Here is a 23,023-nt window from a genome sequence, read left to right as displayed (position 1 = left end):
TATTATAAGGCAAAATAAAGTGAAAATAAAAATTTTTTAAAGTAAAATAAAATATTGTTTTATTGTTGTTTCCTAAAAAAGAAATAAATAAAAGTGATATAAATGAACTTATTTAGAAAACAGAAACAGACTCTGAGGCTTTGAAAAGAAGCTACAGTTACTGAAGGAGAAACATGAGGGGGAGGGATAAACTATGAATTTAGGAGTAACATATAGACAATACTATATGTAAAATAGATAACTTACAAGGACCTATTGTATAGCACAGGGAATTCTCTCTACTCAATATTCTGTAATAACCTATATATGAAAAGAATTTGAAAAGGAATGAATATATGTATATGTTATAACATGAATCAATATGCTGCTCACTTGAAAGTAATGCAACACTGTAAATCAACTATACACCAATAAAAATTTTTTAAAAAAAGACAAAAGTAACAAAACACTAGACACAGTGCTTCATATATGAAAAAGGCACAGTCCTGGTAGCATTTCTTACTATCTTCAGGTTATTCTAGCTTTTTTTTTTTTAATTTGGGAGGATGGGGAAATAAAATCTCCTTTTACTAATCCATTAAAGAAGAATCAGCTGCATCAGGGTCCTGACACATCCATGTGGTGCTCTCCACCTGCCTATAGATAAATAATACATTCTTAGGCAAAAATAATGGGATAAGTTCATCTCACTGGGCACAAAGATATATGCACCCCAATATTCACTGCAACACTATCTATAGTAGCCAGGACATGGAAGCAACCTAGATATCCATTAACAGATGAATGGATAGATGTGGTGCATATCTACAATGGAATATTGCTCAGCCATAAAAAGGAACAAAAGTGAGTCAGTTGAACTGAGGATGAACCTAGAGTCTGTCTTTTATCTTTAACAACATTTTTTAAAAATTTGTATATAGCTGATTTACAGTGCTGCATTAGTTTCAAGTGTATATCATATTGATTCAGTTATACATGTACATATATTCATTCCTTTTCAGGCACAGACTGGAGTAAGTAAGAAACAGAAAAACAAAGATCATATATTAACACATAAATGAGGAATCTAAAAAATGGTACAGATGAACCTATTTTCAGGGCAGGAATAGAGACACAGACATAGAGAACTGACATGTGGGCATAGTTGGGGGGAAGGGGAATTGGGATGAAATGGGAGATTAGGATTAACATATATACACTATCATGTGTATAATAGTTGAGTAGTGGGAACCTGCTCTTATAGCATAGGGAGCTCATCTGGGTGCTCCATGATAACCCAGAGGGGTAGGATGTGGAGTGGGTGGGACAGAGGTTCAAAAGGAAGGGATATATCTATGCATACAGTTGATTTGTTTTGTTATAAAGCATAAACTAACACAACATTGTAAAGCCATTATACTCCAGTTTAAAAAAAGAGATTGTGATGATAGAGTCTATGGCAGGAGGTGGAAAATTGGAGAAAAACTAATAGCTAGTGTGCATCCAACTCCTATGGAGTGTGAGTGTTTCACAGACCTGAATCACTGCAGAGTTCTATAGAGATAGAAATTATTAAACCCAAACCATCTGTCACCTTCCATACCACCAAACTGGCCATCAGGAGCTTAGGGGATGGAAAGTTCTGCGGAAGCTTCTCTGTATGGCGTTCTTCAGCTCCTTATTCCTGAGGCTAAAAATGATGGGGCTAAGAAAGGGGGTGAAGACTGTGTAGGTGGTGGCCAGCAGAGTGTTACTGTCCATAGAATGGGCGCCTCTGGGCTTGAGGTAGATGATGGAGGCAAAACCGTAGTGCACGACCACGATGGTGAGGTGGGAGACACAGGTGGAGAAGGTCTTGTGCCGGCCCTCAGTGGAGGGGATCCTCAGGATGGCAGCCACGATGAAGACATAGGAGAGGACGATGAGGAGCAAGCACCCCATCAGGGCCGTGACACAGACCAGGATCACACCCATGGTGACAGAGGCTGTCCCCTTCCCACAGGCCAGCTTCAAGAGGGCAAGCACATGGCAGACAAAATGGTGAATCTCCTTAGACCCGCAAAAGGTGAGGTGAAAAACTATCAATGTCAACATCATCCCCATGACTGAGCCACCAGCCCAGCACCAGGACACAAGGCGGGCACAGTCACGGGTGCTCATGAGCACGTTGTAGCGCAGGGGGTGGCAGATGGCCACGTAGCGGTCGTAGCCCATGATCATGAGCAGGAAGGAGTGGGTGAAGCCAAACGTGAAGGAGAAGAACGTCTGGCTGGCACAGGCCCCAAAGGTGATGGAGCGGTGGGTGGAGAGCATGTCCGCCAGCATGCGCGGGGTGACCGCGACAGTGAACAGGATCTCGGAGACGGAGAGGGTGCACAGGAAGAGGTACATGGGGGTGTGGAGGCTGCGCTCCCTCCAGATGGTGCCCATGATGAGCAGGTTGCCCAGCAGCGTGAACAGGTACATCAGCAGGTACAGCAGGAAGAAGGTGGGCAGGAGCTGCTGAGGGAAGTTGGAGAAGCCGATGAGGATGAATTCAGACACTGTGCTGTAGTTCTGAGCAGACGAGGATGCTGCATCTGGGGACATCAGAAAGAGAATGAAGGCCCAGTGGTTAAAACAGAGGCTCTAACATAGGTTAAATGGCAATCGAAGACATCTATACTAGTCTCACAATCTTCATCAGTGAGATGTAGTAAATCATAATAGTACTTTGTGCTCATGCTCATGGTCAGTCGCTCAGTCATGTCCGACTCTTTGTGACCCCATCGACTGTAGCCTGCCAGACTCCTCTGTCCATGGGATTTCCCAGGAAGAATACTGGAGCAGGTTGCCATTTTCTCCTCCAGAGGATCTTTCTGGCCCAGGGATGGAACCCATGTCTCCTGCATTGGCACGCAGATTGTTTACCACTGAGCCACCTGGGAGCCCATAATACTTAACCATTTATTAATGTGATATTGATAAACTAACATCTGCTCCTTAAGTGCTTAAGATATTGTTTGGCTACTGGGTTATTTTTATTAACAGTGATGGAAAGAAATAATCTAGATTTGTAATCATTAAAACAGACATGGATGATTTGGGTCATATTCTCTTGAATAGTGCTCCTGTTCTAGAAAACATATATTTGGTTATTAGTGTTCTGAAAAATCTTTTCTCTCTGATAATCTTTGTCCTTTTATTGAGTAACCCATTCATCTTTATTTTCATACTATTTTATTGGTACTCACTTCTGGCATCCTATCTCACATTTTGTACTTGCTCTTCTAAAGAACCAAATGGAAAATTTGAAAATGAAAAAATGGACAAATGTATGCCAGGAAAATGTGCACCAAAGGAAATGTGAGGCAGCAATCTTGAAAGCAAGAACAATGAAATTAATTGTAATAATAGCCATAAAATCTGTTACCATATGCCAGTAAAAACAAAAACAAAAACAAAAAAAAAAACACAAGTTCCCTGGAGAGGTGATCTGGTCATGGAAGGAAGCTTAAGAGATCTCTTCAACTGTAAAATGGAACTTCCACTGAAAATGTGTTAATGTTAAAGGATACCAGATGCCCACTGAGCATCAAAAAAGGTGATCATGTGCAAAGGATGAAGGAATAAGCTAAATGACACCATGAGGGATCAATCAGAAAATCTAGAAGGTGAAACCCTACACAGAACAGTTGGTCTGTTCTCATCAATAAGCCAGAATCAAGAAAAAATGAATAGACATGCAAAGGCCATAATAATAATATACAATACTGGGTATTGATTTAGAGAAGTAGCTGGAAAGTATTTTTAAGGAGCTAGAGTCTCTTCTGGTGTGAATGAATGATAAAATACAAATAATAGGGATTATTCTTAATTTAGTTATTCATTTGAATGTGATTTTTGTTATAAAAAGGCTGTGAAGGAAAATATAACCAGTTTAAAATCATATTGAAATATAAAAATTACACATATGCACACAGGATGGGCCTAAGAGGAATGTTTTATGTAAGAAATGTATTATGTAAGAGGAATATTTTATGAAAGAAAATTGTAGCAACCTGCATATATATGATTAACACATACAACAATATACACTTGAATATTAGGAAGAAATATTCAACATAACTTCAATGAAATAGTTAAAAATAGAGATAGTTAAATCAGTACTAGATAGATTTAAAAAATGAAGTTGGAAGTTCAAACAGAGCTTAGAAATGCAATTTGGGAATTATTCATTGCAATTCCTTAATAATATTCAAACATTAGCTCCTAGACATACATAGGTTCTTCACCAAACAAAATTAAACATTTTTTTAAGTACACAGAGGGCCTTAACCAAATCTTACCCTGTTTTAGGACATAGGGAAATCCTTCATTCACTTGGAAGTATAAATAATAAATAGATTAAAATGTGCTAAAAATGGAAATCAGTAGAGAACCAGTAGCTTTCCAAATTCCATAAGTGGGAAATAAACATTAAATAATCATTTGTTTCAGTATTAAATAATATAATAAATGAAGAAATATTTATAATTAAATAATGTAAGCATCAAATGTCAAAGTTATAACCTAAAACATTACTATGAGGGGTGTACACATCTTTAAATATATTTATCAAGCTACTTTGTCCAGAAAATAACACTTAATACAATGAAAGTCAGGTGATTGGAACAGATTAATAAGATAGAAACAAGAAGAAAATGCCAATAAAAAAAAACCTAAAATTAAATTGGAACTAACTACAAAAATAAGGGATGCTTGGGCTTCCCTGGTGGCTCAGAGGTTAAAGCATCTGCCTGCAATGCAGGAGACCCGGGTTTGATCCCTGGGTCAGGAAGATCACCTGGAGAAGGAAATGGCAACCCACTCCAGTATTCTTGCCTGGAGAATCCCATGGATGGAGGAGCCTGGTGGGCTACAGTCCGCGGGATTGCAAAGAGTCGCACACGACTGAGCGACTTCACTTTCACCTTTAAGTGAATAGAAATGGTAGTAATAAAATATAAGTTAAGGAATTGAAACAGAAAATGAAATGAATGCATTTTCAGAAGCATATAAAATTACAGAACTACTACAAGAAAATAATAGAGACCCTAGATATTCAAAAAAGTTTTAAAGAAACTGAAATGGATAAAGCCTTTCTCTTCCTATAATCATTAGTCCCAGTTTACAACTGAGTGCTCTTAAACCTTTGAGGAACACTTGATGAATATCTTACACATATGCTTTAAAAAAAATGAAATCCGCTGAGCTCATTTCATCAGGTTAATGCAATCTGATTCTAAAGCCAGGTAGGAATGTCATAAGAAATGACAATTACAGGTCCACTTTACCTATCCTTGCAAATTTTATAATCCATTAAAAGATATTACTTAAACAAATAAAATGATGTATTAACATTAGTGTGTTATGATCAGGTGATGTGGATTTATCATATGAATGACAGGAAGATACAGCATCATTAATTCATCACATAAACAAAGTGAAAAAGAAAAATGATAAAATTCTTTTGATCCAGGAAGGAACATATTTTCTAAAGTTAAACTACTATTTATGATTTTTAAATTTTTTTATATAATTGACATATAACCTTGTATTAGTTTTACATGTACAGCATAATGATTTGATATATGTATGTTTATTTGTGATTCTTTAAAAAACCTTTTTACAACGTGAACTTGAAGGGGATTTTCTTGGCTAAAGAATACATACTAGAAACCTAGCTAATACTATAAACTAAGTGTGGACCTTTACATGCACCATTCTATAGGAACAGGAATAAGCCAAGGTTACTCACAGTCTCTGCTGTTCTTTAACATGGAACTGAAAGCCATGAGCATCTACAAAGAAAGAAGATACATAAAGATAGGAAGGGAAGTGACCTTATCATCTATCCAGAAAAAAATTTAAAAAATCAAGGTGTAAAATGTTAAAAATTAAGTAAACAAGAGAGACATACCTTCCCGGGTAGTGAGAACATTATAGTCATAGCCAGTTTTTAAAAGTGTGAACCTGGATTAGACATGTTTTTGTTGTTTAGTCGCTAAGTCATGTCTAACTCTTTTGCAACCCCATGGACTGTAGCCCGCCATTCTCCTCTGTCTGTGGGATTTCCCAGGCAAGAATACAGGAGTGCGTTGCCATTTTCCTTCTCCAAGGGATCTTCCCAACCCAGAGATTGAACTCACATCTCCTGCATCTCCTGCATTGGCAGGGAGATTCTTTACCACTGAGCCACCAGGGAAGCACTGATTAAATCAATTTCATATCTCAGAAAATATCCCTTCATTATCCAAAACCTAATATGATAAAGGTGGCAGCATAATTCAAAGGGAAAAGATAAGATTGTTAACTTCTTTTTGATGGGAAAACTGTTCATTTCATGAAGCAAAGTAAATCTGAATTTCTGCCCAAGAACAAATGCACAAGTGGCATTCAGACAGATTCAAGACATAAATATGTAATATGAAAGCATAAATATGTAATCTCAACCAAAATTAATGGAAGAAAGGGCAAGAGAATTAGTTTGTTGGTATTCAAAGACAGAAATGCTAAGGATATTTTAAAAAATGCAAACATCAACATTAAGGATTTTTATTCACAAAGGAAATCCTGGACAAAGTTATTAGGCAGATGGAATATTGGGGGAAATAATTGCATTGTGTAAAACTGACAAAGAAATACCATCTAGAAGAATGAACACGAATTAGAAAGATGTGCCAAATGTGAAGATGCTCAGTAAAACAGGGAAGGGGAGTGGGCACACACACATACACACAGAGGGGAATTTCACTGTATAATTATTTAATTCCCCCAGTTAGAAAATGCTTGGATTATGGGGAGAAAAGAATCCTCCTGCAATGCTAAAGAGAATGTAGAATGATGGAAATTCAGAATAGGCTCGCTCCGTACTCCAGCAAATTTGGTCATAAGTATATTTCAATTTCTCAAACCTATTTATAGGGGAGCAGGTAAGAGGATGTTCCCTTTATTAGTGGGAGACTTGGACAAGCCTGCAGAAGGCAGAAAGATGGGATGGATGCAAACACTGGAGCCCCAACCAGGTGTACACATAGCATTGTAAGTGGATTTTTAAAAATAAAATTGAGTGAATAAAGCAGAAAACAGAGTGAACTCTCTATGCTGCTGCTGCTAAGTCACTTCAGTTGTGTCCAACTCTGTGCGACCCCAGAGATGGCAGCCCTCTCTATAATTCCACACTAAAAATATAGCACATGAAACTACATCATATGAAAGGGGAACAGTTGATACATGTCACTGCACATTTGTCAAAATCCATAGCATGTAACACAGAGAGTGAAGCTTAATGTAAACTTGGAGTTTGGTTAATTATTATGTATCTATATAGGTCCCTCAGTTATAACAAATGTCTCACACTAATGCAACATGTAAATGACAGAAGAAACTATATGGCAAAGGAAGCAAGTGGGAACTCCGTATACTTTCTGATCAGTTTGTCTGTAAAACTAAAAGGTCTCTAATAAATTAAAGCCCATTATTTTGAGAATTAAAAAATTTAAAAGATATGCAAATGGAAATCTAGACAAACGTGCAAGAACATATACAGATCAGAGTACTCAGCTTCAGCTTCAGCATTCAGGATAATTTGGGGCCACATCATTCTTTGGGCTGTCGTTTTCATTGCACAGTGTTTAGAAGAAACACTGGCCTTTACTAACCAGATGCCAATAACATCCCCTTCTCAGCATGAACTGTGACAATTAAAAAAATTCCTGTTTATGTCCAAATGTGCACTGTGGACCAGAATCAGCCTGGGCTCAGAACCGCAGTCCTAGAAGTTGCCAGGGGCACACAGGCTAAGCAAGAACTAGGGACGCACATTTCTTCCTACCCTCTCTCTTCTGGCCCCCCTCTGCCTGGTTTGTCTCTTCCAAGAAGTCGCTAGCAGGGAAGGACAGAAGAGAGTGTCCTGCTTGTTGCTGTCAGTGGCATCCACAGGCAGGGGTGGGGTCAAACCTAAGGGCTCCTCTCCCTGATACGGTGTGCTTTATCCCTGCTGAAGTCTCCAGCAGACTGTTCCCCAAGAGTCTGTCCATGAAACCAGACCAAAAGGGCAGTCTTCTGGGTATGGAGAAAACAGGTGGGACCTCAGAGGACTGTCTGGCACCTGTACTCTCTGCTTCCTCTGTGAACTAGAGAGACTGCAGCCCCTGTTGAGGGCTGAGGAGCAACTAGCTGTGGGAGAGAAAAGACTGAATACAGATGCCCAACCCCCTCAGAGTCAAGTCAGAGGGAAGGCAGGAGCTAGAGGAGTCCAGAGAGAGAATCCGCTGTGGTGCCCTCAGGGAAAGGGCAGTTGGAAGACTTCTCAGAAAAAGGGTAACTTGGAGTTTGGTCCTGGAGAACGACTTCTCTTGGGGGTGAATTTCTAGCCAAATTGCAAAACCTCACCTCTCTTCTCAGTCAAGTTCTACCCTATTCCTGTTGTCTTGCTGATCTAAACCAGACAGTCTGACATTAGCATATGTGTCCCTAGGATAAAATACACATATTTCATCTCTCATTCTTCATCTTGTTCCTGACAGTACGTAAACTTGTTAGTGTCTTAGGAGTGATAAGTTTCTTTTTTATGCTGATGAGATGACTGGAGGCTGGGGGCCTCAAGGCAGCTTCAGGATGAGGGCTGCTCTCCAGAAAGACCAACGATGAGAAATTTTCTTCTATCTATGCCTTGTCACTACTGCTCTATCCTGGTTTGGCCCAAAGTGGTTGCTGCTAACCTAGAAAGGAGGCTCTGGGGGAGACAGAGGTGTGAAACGGGTGCACTCTTGTGATGTGTATGTGTATTTGCTCAGCACTGGTGTGCGAATGATCTTCTATGAGACCAGAGGAGACAGAATTCAGTCCACCTGTCATAAGAGGTTGGACAGCCCAGTCTTGAAAGGAAAGGCTGCTGTGGTTCAGTCACTCAGTCATCTCTATTTGTGATCCCACAGACTACAGCATCCCAGGCTTCCCTGTCCTTCACTCTTTCCCAAAGTTTGCTCAGACTCATGTCCGTTGAGTTGATGATGCCATCCAACCACCTTATCCTCTGTCGTCCCTGTCTTCTCATGCCTTCAATCTTTCCCACCATCACGGTCTTTTCCAATGAGTTAGCTCTTTGAATCAAGTGGCCAGGGGCTATAGAATAAGTTAAGCACCAATGGCCAATGATTTAATTAACCATGGCTCTGTGATGAAACCTTTATAAATGCTTCCCAAACAGCACAAATTAGAGAGTTACTAAGCTGGTGACCACATGGAGGTGCTGGTAGAGTGGTGTGTCCAGGGAAGGATGGAAGCTCCTTACACCTTCACCCACACCTTGCCTATGCCTCCCCTTCTATTTGGCTGTTCCAGAAAAGCATCTATTTCTGCTTTGTTGACTACGCCAAAGCCTTTGACTGTGTGGATCATAATAAACTGTGGAAAATTCTTCAAGAGATGGGAATACCAGACCACCTGACCTGCCTCTTGAGAAACCTATAGGCAGGTCAGGAAGCAACAGTTAGAACTGGACATGGAACAACAGACTGGTTCCAAATAGGAAAAGGAGTACATCAAGACTGTATATTGTCACCCTGCTTATTTAAGTTCTATGCAGAGTACATCATGAGAAACGCTGGGCTGGAAAAAGCACAAGCTGGAATCAAGATTGCCAGGAGAAATATCAATAACCTCAGATATGCAGATGACACCACCCTTGCTTTGCGATTTCACTTCACTTTACTTTCTGCCATAAGGGTAAAAAAACTTAAATAAGCAGGGTGACAATATACAGCCTTGATGTACTCCTTTTCGTATTTGCAGAACTAAAAAGCCTCTTGATTAAAGTGAAAGAGGAGAGTGAAAAAGTTGGCTTAAAGCTCAGCATTCAGAAAATGAAGATTATGGCATACAGTCCCATCACTTCATGGCAAATAGATAGGGAAACAGTGGAAACAGTGTCAGACTTTATTTTGGGGGGCTCCAAAATCACTGCAGATGGTGATTGCAGCCATGAAATTAAAAGATGCTTGCTCCTTGGAAGAAAAGCTATGACCAACCTAGATAGCATATTGAAGAACAGAGAGATTACTTTGCAAACAAAGGTCCATCTAGTCAAGGCTATAGTTTTTCCGGTAGTCATGTATGGATGTGAGAGTTGGACTGTGCAGAAAGCTGAGTGCTGAAGAATTGATGCTTTTGAAATGTGGTGTTGGAGAAGACTCTTGAGAGTCCATTGGACTGTAAGGAGATCCAACCAGTCCATTCTAAAGGATATCAGTCCTGGGTGTTCTTTGGAAGGAATGATGCTAAAGCTGAAACTCCAATACTTTGGCCACCTCATGTAAAAAGTTGACTCATTGGAAAACACTCTGATGCTGGGAGGGATTTGGGGCAGGAGGAAAAGGGGCCAACAGAGGATGAGATGGCTGGATGGCATCACTGACTCGATGGACGTCAGTTTGAGTGAACTCCGGGAGTTGGTAACGGGCAGGGAGGCCTGGCGTGCTTTAATTCATGGGGTTGCAAAGAGTCGGAGAGGACTAAGCGACTGAACTGAACTGAACTGAGCTGTGTCTTTGATGATAAAATGGTCATAGCCATTGAAGCACTTGCCTGAGTTCCATGAGTCATTCTATCAAAGTGTGAAATCTGAAAAGGGGGTGGGTTGTGGAAAGTTCAACTTTTTGACCAATTCAGATGGAAGTATGGGTCCCACAGGCACTCAGTACTTACCACTGATATCTGAAGTGAGCCCTTCACCTCTGAAGTCTCACAGTAATTTCAGGTAGTTAGTGTCTGAGTTGAAATGAATTGTACTACACCCAATTGGTGTGCAGAGTTGGAGAACTATCCTTGGTGTGGAAAGAAGCCACACAGTTGGTGTCTTAAGTGTTGTGAGTAAAAAGAATTAGACCTTATCTCCTTCTGTCTAGTCAGCAACCTGCCCACTCCACTCCTGTAGTCAGCTTCAAATATGGCCATTCAACAGTCCAGGGTGCCTGCCCCTCCCTCCCCCTACCTCTCCCCATCTCTTCCTAGGTCTCATCACACCCACCCCTGCTGTCAGCAGCGTACTCTCCTCACAACATCCAGAAAGAGCTCTCTATATCAAGAATCCAATGATGCTACTTGTTCTTGAAATCATCTCCTGTTACCACCACTTTGGAATGTATTAAAAGCTCTTGGAGCCTCACTCTCTTTATTTGACAAATAGCTCTCACCTTGTTGGTGTTGGAGAAGACTCTTGAGAGTCCCTTGCACAGCAAGGAGATACAACCAGTGAATTCTAAAGGAAATCAGTCCTGAATATTCATTGGAAGGACTGATGTTGAAGCTGAAACTCCAATACTCTGACCACCTGATGTGGAGAAGTGACTCATTGGGAAAGACCCTGATGCTGGGAAAGATTGAAGATGGGGGAGGATGAGACAGTTGGATGGCATCACCAACTTGATGAACATGAGTTTGAGCAAGCTCCAGGAGTGGGTGATGAAAAGGGAAGCCTGGTGTAATGCAGTCCATGGGGTTGCAAAGAGTCAGAAATGACTGAGCAACTGAGCTGAACTGAACCTTGTAGGATGCGTGTGAAGAGCAAATGTGATAATGGATTTTGTATGTTTTGCAGTGAATCTGGAAAATAGAGGACATTCCAGATAAGTTAGTTCCATTATCCCTCCTTGTTGGATCCACACTTAAAATTAAAATAATATGTACTGCAGCTTCCTCATCCACTCACCTGCCAATGGACACCTAGGTTGCTTCCATGTCCTAGCTATTGTAAATAGTGAGGCAATGAACATTGGGGTGCTTGTGTCTTTTTCAATTCTGGTTTCCTCAGGGTATATGCCCAGTAGTGGGATGGCTGGGTCATATTTATGGTAGTTTTATTCCTAGTTTTTTAAGGAATCTCCATATTTTTCTCCATAATGATTATATCAGTTTGCATTGCCACCAACAGTGCAAGAGGGTTCCCTTTCTCTACACTATCTCCAGCATTTATCGTTTGTAGACTCTTTGATGGTCGCCATTCTGACTAGAATATTGTAAGTATCCTCCAATTAAAATAAATAAATAAAAATTAAAATAATGGTAAGAGAATAAAAGTGTAAGGGAATGTCTATGACAACATGCAATTAAAGAGACATGCATTTAGAATGATTGCTTAACTTGGAATAGCCTCCTCAGCTTCACTGAGAACTGGCAAGGACCTTTCATGATAGAGTTGAGCAGAAGTCTAAAATCAGGTTCTTTCTCCAAATAAATCAACTGATTCTCATCTGTACGGATATCTTGTATCATGGGCCCAATGCTGAAATAGAATTATGGTGCACAGCAGTGGCCAAAGACAGAGGTGATCTGTTCCCTGGGCTTCTTAGGGTCCAGTGGGGAAGCTGTCATGTAAGAAAAGATGACAACACAAAGGGTCTGAGGTGTGATGAGGGAATCTTAAGGGTCTGCGGGAGCTGAGTGTCAATCAAAGACTAGCCTGGGGCTTAAAGAAAACTGCTAGAGAGGAATGATGTCTAAAATGAGACCTGGAGGGTAAGTAGATGTGGTGAAGCTGAGGTAGGAAATAGGATCAGGGATTTCTACATAGAGGGAACAGAAAAGTACAAAATATCAAGGCGACAAAATCATGGTGCATTCAGGGACAATGGTGTGTCTGGTGAGCCCTGTAGAATTAGATGTGGTTCAGGGGTTTCTGGAATATGAAGGCATAGAGGTGGGAAGGGTAAGAGTAGGCAAGACTATGAGGGCCATTTGAAGAGTTTGTTATAAGGGCAATGGCAGTACCATAAATATTTTAAATACACTTACAAAATGTTTATAAGATATTCCATGATATGAACATATTCATAGACATTTGGGTTGTTTCCACTTTAGGGATCCTATAATGGTATTCCTGTGAATAACTAGTACATGTCCTTTAGTAAATAATGCTTATTTGTGTTCCATTGGGTCTGCACCTAGGTGTGTAATTGTTGAATCATAGCAGAGATCTAAGTTCACCTGGAATAGATGCTGCCAATCAATTTTCCAAAGCGAGGATACCAGAGTTGGTTTCAAGCACAAGAAACATCATTAGATTCTTGATGTAGAAAGCTCTTTGTGGATGCTGTGAGGGGAGTAGGCTGGGTGTGGTGAGACCTAGGAAGATATGGGGAGAGGTGAGGACAGGTATGTGTAGGCACTCTGGACTGAGCTGAATAGCCAGATTTGAAGCTGATTCCAGGAGTGAAGTGGACAGTGTTGCTGACAAGACAGAGGGAGAAAGGAGTCAATTGTTTTTACCCATAACACTTATGACATCAAATCTGTGGCTTCTTTCCATATCAACGATAGATCTCCAACTCTGGACACCAACTCAGTGTCCTACAATTCAATTCAATTCTGACACCAGCTACCAGATTTCAGAGGTGAAGGGCCCAGGCCCACAAAACTGTCCCCACTTCAGACATCAGTTGCAAGTACTGGGTGCCTGTGGGACTCACACTTCCATTCTAATTGGTCAAAAAGTTGGAACTTTCCACAACACACCCATTTTTCAGGTTCCACACTTTGACAGAATGACTCATGGAACTCAGGCAAGTGCTTCAGTTGCTATTCAGTTCAGTTCAGTTCAGTCACTCTGTTGTGTCTGACTCTTTGCGACCCCATGAACTGCAGCATGCTAGGCCTCTCTGTCCATCACCAACTCCTGGAGTTTACTCAAACTCAAGCCCATTGAGTTGGTGATGTCATCCAACCATCTCATCCTCTGTCATCCCCTTCTCCTCTCACCTTCAATCTTTCCCAGCATCAGGGTCTTTTCCAATGAGGCAGCTCTTTGCATCAGGTGGCCAAAGTATTGGAGTTTCAGCTTCAACATCAGTCCTTCCAATGAACACCCAGGACTGATCTCCTTTAGGATGGACTGGTTGGATCTCCCTGCAGTCCAAGGGACTCTCAAGAGTCTTCTCCAACACCACAGTTCAAAAGCATCAGTTCTTCAGCGCTCAGCTTTCTTTATAGTCCAATTCTCACATCCATACATGACTACTGGAAAAACCATAGCCTTGACTAGACAGAGCTTTGCTGGCAAAGTAATGTCTCTGCTTTTTAATATGCTATCTAGGTTGGTCATAACTTTTCTTCCAAGGAATAAGCATCTTTTAATTTCATGGCTGCAATCACCATCTGCAGTGATTTTGAAGCCCAAAAAAATAAAGTCTGCCACTGTTTCCACTGTTTCCCATCTATTTGCCATGAAGTGATGGGACCAGATGCCATGATCTTTGTTTTCTGAATGTTGAATTTTAAGCCAACTTTTTCACTTTCCTCTTTCACTTTCATCAAGAGGCTCTTTAGTTCTTCACTTTCTGCCATAAGGGTGGTGTCATCTGCATATCTGAGGTTATTGATATTTCTCCTGACACTCTTGATTCCAGCTTGTGTTCATCTAGCCCAGCGTTTCTCATTATGCACTCTGCATAGAAGTTAAATAAACAAGATGACAATATACAGCCTTGACGTACTCCTTTTCCTATTTGGAACCAGTCATTGTTCCATGTTCAGTTCTAACTGTTGCTTCCTGACTTGCGTACAGATTTCTCAAGAAGCAGGTCAGGTGGTCTGGTATTTCCATCTCTTGAAGAATTTTCCACAGTTTATTGTGATCCACAAAGTCAAAGGCTTTGGCATAGTCAATAATGCAGAAATAGATGTTTTTAATGGAACTCTCTTGATTTTTCTATGATCCAACGGATGTTGGCAATTCGATCTCTGGTTCCTCTGCCTTTTCTAAAACCAGCTTGAACATCTGGAAGTTCACAGCTCATATATTTTTTATTATAAAAGACATGACTCATAAACAGCCCAATAGAAGAGATGCATAGGGCAAGGTGTGGGGGAAGGTGCAAGGAACTTCCATCCCTCTTTGGATACATCACTCTACCAGCACCTCCATATGGTCACCAACTTCGAAACTCCCAATTCTGTTGTTCGGAGAACATTTATAAAGGCTTCATCACAGAGCTATGATTAATTAAATCATTGGCCATTTGTGCTTACCTTAGTCTAGAGCCCCTCTCCTCTCACTGGATGTCTAAGGGGTGGGACTGACAGCTTCGTCCCCTTATCATGCTTAGTCTTTCTGGAGACCAGCCCCCTCCCTGAAGCTATCTATACCCCCAGGCTCTAGTTATCTCAGCATAAAAAGGACACTCTTACCAGTCCTAAGATGTGTGTGTGTGTGTGTGTGTGTGTGTGTGTGTGTGTTAGGTTACTTCAGTTGCGTCTGGCTCTTTGTGACATTATGGACTGTAGCCAAAGGAGCCAGGCTTCTCTGCCCGTGGATTCCTCCAAGCAAGAATACTGGAGTGGGTTGCCCTGTTCTCTTCCAGGGGATCTTCCTGACCCAGGGATCAAACCTGTGTCCCTTACGTTTCCTGCATTGGCAAGGGAGTTCTTTACCACTAGCACCACCTGGGAAGCCCCAATCTTAAGATACTAGGAGTTTTTTAGGCTGAGTATAAGGAATGAGAGACAAATGCCAAAAAATCAAATATTTATATTTTATCAAAGGGAGACATATGTCAATATCACATTTTCTGCTTTAGATCAACAGGGCAAGAGGGTTTAGATAGAACCTGATTGAGAAGAGAGGTAAGGCTTTCCAGTTTGGTTAGAAGACACTGAGCACTTATAATACTCCAGAGAAACCATTCTCCAAATCACCCTTATTCTGGGAAGATTTCCAGGTGTCCTTACACAAGGGAGCATAGCCCTAGATTCTCGCTCTGTGCTCCCTTAGCTCCTGCCTTCCCTTTGACTTGACCCTGAGGGTTTTGGGCATCTGTGTCCAGTCTTGTCTTTCCCAAGATAAGGTGCTCCTCAGCCCTTGGTAGGGACTGCAGCTTCTCTGGGCAGAGAGAGGCAACAGGGAATCCTGTTTTGTGTTGATAGTTGGAAGAGCAAATAGAGACTGAAGATCCCAGCAGACCCCCTGAGGTCCCTTCTGGCCTTTCCAGGCCCAGAGGACTGCTGTTTCAGGTTGGTTCATGGAGAAACTCTTGGGATCAGCCTGTTGGAACCTGCAGCAGGGATAAAGCACCCTATTAGTTCCAGGATCCCTTAGATCTGACTGCATGCCTGCCTGTGGATGCTGCTGACAGCAACAAGAAGGAGACCTTCTTCTGTCCTCCTCTGCTGGCATTTCTTGGGAGAGGCAGCCCGGGCAAAGGGGGATCAAGAGGGAGAGTGTAGGAAGGAAGAATCCTACAGGTGTGGATGGTGCTATCTAGCCTGGGCATGAGGTCAGGGCTGGGAAGAAGGGTCATAAGAGAGGATCTTCTTTTCTGGGAGGCTGTTGGGATCTTCTTAGTTTGCCCATCTGTATCCCTAGTTCCTGCTTAACCTAGGTGCCCTTTGTGGCTTTTAGGTCAGGGGTTTTCAGCCCAGGGTGATTCTACTTGACAGTGGACGTTTGGACACATCAGGAATTTTTTTGGTTGTTCAAAATATATGGTGAGAAGGGGATGCCAATGGCATCTGGTTGGTTGAACCTAAGGTTTCTGCTGAACATTAAACAGTGAAAAGGACAGCCAAGGAATAATCTGGCCCCAAATATCGTGAGTACTGATGCTGAGAAACCTTGTTCTATGTATGTCTTGTCTTTGCTGCTCTATTGTGGTCTGGCCCAAAGTGGCCCCTGCTAATCTGGGAAGGAGGCTCCAGGGGAGACAGAGGTATACGCTGGGTGCTCTCATGTGATGTGTGTGTGATTTGTGCTCAGCATCTCTGTGTGAGCACTCCTCCATGAGACCAGAAAGACAGAATTCAGTTCACCTGTCATAGGAACTGGGAGAGCCCCAGCCTCAAGAATCATGGCCCACCAAGTGGGAAATGGAAAGGTAGACTATAGCAATGATAGTCAATGAGTTGGAGAAAAGAGTGGAGGTTCAATCAGACTCCTGGGGGGACTGCATTGTGTGATTAAGTGAGGTTCTAAGTGCTCCATGGTGCTCAGAGACCATGCATTTAAAATGGGGCCAATTGGTACCATCAGGTATAGAAGGATGACAGCAAACCAGATCAGAAATGCAATCTCAAAGTCAGTGATAACTACATTTATTTGATAAACCCTAAGCCCTTATGCGAATCCTCATGTATCTCTGAAAGGAGTCCTCTATGTACTCTCGTTTTCCATTGTGGCAGGGTGGCTCAGCACTGGAATGTTCCTTCTCAAAGACACACAGTAAGAGCTGGGGTTTGAACCCCGGGTCTGATGACTGCATACCTTGTGTATGTTTCAAAAAATTTCTCTGGAAGCCAGAGTGGAGTGGGAACAGAGGGGGAGGCATGGGTGGAACCTGGAGCTGTAGTCCAGGAGACAGGAAATGGAGCCATATGGATGGAGAGGAGACAGAAAAATCCAGAACTACTTAGTGGGGACATGAATGCTCAAGGGAGAAATGAAGCCCAGAAGGATGTTGATGCCAGAGTCTTGTTTTCTGAGTGGGTGCATTTTTGCTTTCCTTTTCCAGTTAAACTATAGTCTTCCTCACTCCAAAGACAATCCTCACTCCAAACAAGTTTCTCATTGTCCTGGTGATTCCCTGTCCAGGTTGACTCCTACAGTCAAGAATACTTAGAGGCAAAGCCCTAGTGAGATTCAGTTCAGTTCAGTCACTCAGTCACGTCCGACTCTTTGAGACCACATGGACGGCATCACGACAGGCTTCCCTGTCCATCGCCAACTCCTGGAGCTTACTTAAACTCATGTCCATTGAGTCAGTGATGCCATCCAACCATCTCACACTCTGTCGTCCCCTTCTCATCTCGCCTTCAATCTTTTCCAGCATCAGGTCTTTTCAAATGAGTCAGCTCTTCGCATCTGGTAGCCAAAGTACTGAGAGTTCCAGCTTCAGCATTAGTCCTTCCAGTGAATATTCAGGACTGATTTCCTTTAAGATGGATTGGTTGGATCTCCTTGCTGTCCAAGGGACTCTCAAGAGTCTTCTCCAACGCCACAGTTCAAAAGCATCAATTCTTCTTTGCTCAGCTCTTTTTATAGTCCAACTCTCACATCCATACATGACTACTGGAAAAACCATAGCTTTGACTAGACGGACATTTGCTGGCGAAGTAATGTCTTTGCTTTTTAATATGCTGTCTAGGTTGGTCATAACTTTTCTTCCAAGGAGCAAATGTTTTTTAATTTCATGGTTGCAGTCACCATCTGCAGTGATTTTGGAGCCCCAAAAGATAAAGTCTGTCACTGTTTCCTTTTTTTCCCCTGTCTATTTGCAATGAAGTGATGGGCCCAGATGCCATGATCGTAGTTTTCTGAGTGTTGAGTTTTAAGCCAAATTTTTCACTCTCCTCTTTCACTTTCATCAAGAGGCTCTTTAGTTCTTCTTTGCTTTCTGCCATAAGGGTGGTGTCATCTGCATATCTGAGGTTATTGATATGTCTCCTGGCAATCTTGATTTCAGCTAGTGCTTCATCCAGCCCAATGTTCTTCATGATATACTCTGCATATAAGTTAAATAAGCAGGGTAACAATATACAGCCTTGACATACTCTTTGTCCTATTTGGAACCAGTCTGTTGTTCCATGTCCAGTTATAACTGTTGCTTCCTGACCTGCATACAGATTTCTCAAGAGGTAGGTCGGGTGGTCTGGTATCCCCATCTCTCTCAGAATTTTCCACAGTTTATTGTGATCCACACAGTCAAAGGCTTTGGCATAGTCAATAAAGCAGAAATAGATATTTTTCTGGAAATCTCTTGCTTTTTCGATGATCCAACGCTGCTGCCGCTGCTGCTAAGTCGCTTCAGTCGTGTCCGACTCTGTGTGACCCCATAGATGGTAGCCCACCAGGCTCTGCCGTCCCTGGGATTCTCCAGGCAAGAACACTGAAGTGGGTTGCCATTTCCTTCTCCAATGCATGAAAGTGAAAAGTGAAAGTGAAGTTGCTCAGTCGTGCCCGACTCTAGCGACCCCATAGACTGCAGCCTACCAGGCTCCTCCATCCATGGGATTTTCCAGGCAAAAGTACTGGAGTGGGGTGCCATTGCCTTCTCCCCGATGATCCAATGGATGTTGGCAATTCGATCTCTGGTTCCTCTGCTTTTTCTAGAACCAGCCTGAACATCTGGAATTTCACAGTTCACATACTATTGAAGCCTGGCTTGGAGAATTTTGAGCATTACTTTGCTAGCATGTGAGATGAGTGCAATTGTGTGGTAGTTGAAGCATTCTTTGGCATTGCCTTTCTTAGGGATTGGAATTAAAATTCACCTTTTCCAGTCTTGCGGCCACTGCTGAGTTCTCCAAATTTGCTGGCATATTGAGTGCAGCACTTTCACAGCATCATCTTTTAGGATTTGAAATAGCTCAACTGGAATTCTATCACCTCCACTAGCTTTGTTCATAGTGATGCTTCCTAAGGCCCACTTGACTTCACATTCCAGGATGTCTGGCTCAAGGTGAGTGATCACCCTACTGTGATTATCTGGGTCATGAAGATCTTTTCTGTATAGCTCTTCTGAGTGTTCTTGCCACTTCTTAATATCTTCTGCTTCTGTTAGGTCCATACCATTTCTGTCCTTTATGGAGTCCGTCTTTGCATGAAATGTGCCCTTGGTATCTCTAATTTTCTTGAAGAGATCTCTCAGTTCAGTTCAGTTCAGTTCAGTCACTCAGTTGTGTCTGACTCTTTGTGATCCCATGAAATGCAGCACACTAGACCTCCCTTCCATCACCAACTCCCAGAGTTTACTCAAACTCGTGTCCATTGAGTCGGTGATTCCATCCAACCATCTCATCCTCTGCCGTCCCCTTCTCCTCCTGCCCTCAATCTTTCCCAGAATCAGGGTCTTTTCCAATGAGTCAGCTCTTTGCATCAGGTGGCCAAAGTACTGGAGTTTCAGCTTCAACATCAGTCCTTCCAATGAACACCCAGGACTGATCTCCTTTAGAATGGACTGATTGGATCTCCTTGCAGTCTAAGGGACTTTTAAGAGTCTTCTCCAACACCACAGTTCAAAATCATCAATTCTTCAGCTCTCAGCTTTCTTTGTAGTCCAGCTCTCACATCCAAACATGACTACTGAAGAAAACCATAGCCTTGGCTAGACAGACCTTTGTTGGCAGAGTAATGTCTCTGCTTTTAATATGCTGTCTAGGTTGGTCATAACTTTCCTTCCAAAGAATAAGTGTCTTTTTATTTCATGGCTGAAATCATCATCTGCAGTGCTTTCAGAGTGCCCCGGCCCCCAAATAAAGCCACTTTTTCTACCGTTTCCCCATCTATTTGCCATGAAGTGATGGGACTGGATGGAAGAGATCTCTAGTCTTTCCCATTCTATCGTTTTCCTCTATTTCTTTGCATTGATCACTGAGGAAGGCTTTCTTATCTCTCCTTGCTATTCTTTGAAACTCTGCTTTCAGATGGGTATATCTTTCCTTTTCTCCTTTGCCTTTCACTTCTCTTCTTTACACAGCAATTTGTAAGGCTTCCTCAGACAACCATTATGCCATTTTGCATTTCTTTTTTTGGGGGGATGGTATTGACCATTGCCTCCTGTACAATGTCATGAACCTCTGTCCATAGTTCTTCCAGCACTCTGTCTATCAGATCTAATCCCTTGAATCTATTTGTCACTTCCACTGTATAATCGTAAGGGATTTGATTTAGGTCATACCTGAATGGTCTAGTGGTTTTCCCTACTTTCTTCAATTCAAGTCTGAATTTGGCAATAAGGAGTTCATGATCTGAGTCACAATCAGCTCCCACTCTTGTTTTGGCTGACTGTATAGAGCTTCTCCATGTTTGGCTGCAAAGAATATACTCAATCTGATTTATGGTGATGTCCATGCGTAGATTCTTCTCTTGTGCTATTGGAAGAGGGTGTTTTCTATGACCAGTGTGTTCTCTTGTCAAAACTCTATTAGCCTTTGCCTTGCTTCATGTTGTACTCCAAGGCCGAATTGCCTGTTACTCCAGGTATTTCTTGACTTCCTATTTTTGCATTCCAGTCCCCTATACCGAAAAGGACATGTTTTTTATAGGGGTCTGGAACTAAAAGGTCTTGAAGGTCTTCATAGAACCCTTCAACTTCAGCTTCTTCAGCATTACTGGTCAGGATTATTGTGATATTGAGTGGTTTGCTTTGGAAACAAACAGATCATAGTGTCATTTTTGAGGTTGCCTCCAAGTTCTGCATTTCAGACTCTTTTGTTGACTACTATGGCTACTCCATTTCTTCTGAGGGATTCTTGCCCACAGTAGTAGTTATAATGGTCATCTGAGTTAAATTTACCTATTCCAGTCCATTTTAGTTTGCTGATTCCTAAAATGTCGATGTTCACTCTTGCCATCTCTTTTTTGACCACTTCCAATTTGCCTTGATTCATGGACCTAACGTTCCAGGTTCCTATGCAATATTGCTCTTTACAGAATCAGACTGTACTTCGATTACCAGCCATATACACAACTGGGTGTTGTTTTCATTTTGGTTCCGTCTGTTCATTCCTTCTGGAGTTATTTCTCCACTGATCTCTAGTAGCATATTGGGCACCTACTGACCTGAGGAGTTTGTCTTTCAGTGTCCTATCTTTTTGCCTTTTCATTCAGTGAGATTACTAAGGGAAAGATTATGTGGGTCCCTGGAGGAGGGCATGGCAACCCACACCAGTATTCTTGCCTGGGAAATCTCATAGACAGAGGAGCCTGGCAGGCTATAGTCCATGGGGTCATAAAGACTTGGACATGTCTGAATGGTTAAACAGTAGCAGAGTTTATATATTCTGAATTCTCATCATTCTACATTCTCACCAGCATTGCAGGAGGATTCCTTTCTCCCCATAATCCAATGAATACAGCATTTTCTAATTTGGTGAACTGAATAGTTATTCAGCAAAATTCCATTCCTCTCTCTGTCTCTCCTCCACTTTTTTTTTTTTTTTAACTGAGCATCTATATATTTGCCTGGGTAATTTTTTCTGTCCTTTCTCTACCCATATCTGTACTGAGGTTCCTACTTCCTGTCCATTTTTGTAAATAGTTTTCCTTTATCAGTTTTACAGAGTGCAGATTGTTTTTCCCAATGTTCCATCTGCCTGATACCTTTATCCAGGATTTCCTTTGAATAAAAATCTTTAATGTTGACGTTTTCATATCTTTTAAAGTATATTCTTAACATTTGTGCCTTTGAAAATTAACAAACCAATTCTTTTGCCCTCTCTCCTATTGACTTTATAGTTGATATTACATATTATGTTTTTTGAATCTATCTAGATTCTACTTTGCATTTTGTCCTTGGGCAGAAATTCAAGTTTACTTTGCTTCCTAAAATGAACAGTTTTCCTCCTGGAAAATACCAAACAATCTTATCTTTTCCCTTTGATATGTGCTTTGACCTTATTATACATTAGATTTTTAATAATAGAGAGGTATTTTCTGAGATATAGATTCAAGTTAATTAATGTTTGCAATTTAATTCATACTTTAAAAAAATGACTATGTATAATGTGTCTCAGTATCCCAGGAAGGCGTATCTTCCTATTTACTCCACTTTCATAAGTTTTGTACTAATTTTAAGAGGTATAGTTTTATACTAATTTTAAGAAGGAATTTTAGGTTAGTTGTAGCAGCTTCACAGTCAGTTCCTGGAACTGTAACTGCAATTGTGTTGATGATAGCATTTGGCAAAGAAGTGATATCATTACAAATTAGCTCAACTCATCAACAGAGTGTAGACTGTTTTCAAGTATTCAAATCATGTTCTAATTTTATTAATGATTAAATTGTCTTTGGCAGTATTGTATGTTTTGGCCTAATTTCTGTATATAAGCAAGTTTTTCAACGTGTTGTAAGGAACCCTGGGAATCCTGGAAACTCATTTGGGGGATTCATCAAGTCCTAACTTTTCCAATTACATGTGAGGTTGTGTTTTCATCATATACTCTAATTAAAACAGTATATTAATGCATGCTAAGTAGCTTCAGTCCTGTCTGACTCTGTTGTATGAACCTATGGACTGTAGCCCTCCAGACTCCTCTC

General features: G+C 41.4%; 1 protein-coding gene across 1 annotated transcript; it reads right to left on the bottom strand.

Moving 5' to 3' along the window:
- Positions 1–1,596: 1,596 nt before the first annotated feature.
- On the bottom strand, positions 1,597–2,535 carry LOC138085901 (olfactory receptor 10H3-like). Its single transcript, XM_068980512.1, has one exon. The coding sequence runs from the start codon at positions 2,443–2,445 to the stop codon at positions 1,597–1,599; it is 849 nt and encodes a 282-aa protein (XP_068836613.1). The 5' UTR covers positions 2,446–2,535.
- Between the last annotated feature and the right edge of the window lie 20,488 nt (positions 2,536–23,023).

The sequence above is a fragment of the Capricornis sumatraensis genome, chromosome 9, assembly GCF_032405125.1.
Source record: "Capricornis sumatraensis isolate serow.1 chromosome 9, serow.2, whole genome shotgun sequence".
Lineage (NCBI taxonomy): Eukaryota > Metazoa > Chordata > Mammalia > Artiodactyla > Bovidae > Capricornis > Capricornis sumatraensis.
The sequence above is the reverse complement of the archived record's forward strand: the minus strand, read 5'-3'. Positions and strand labels throughout refer to the sequence as shown.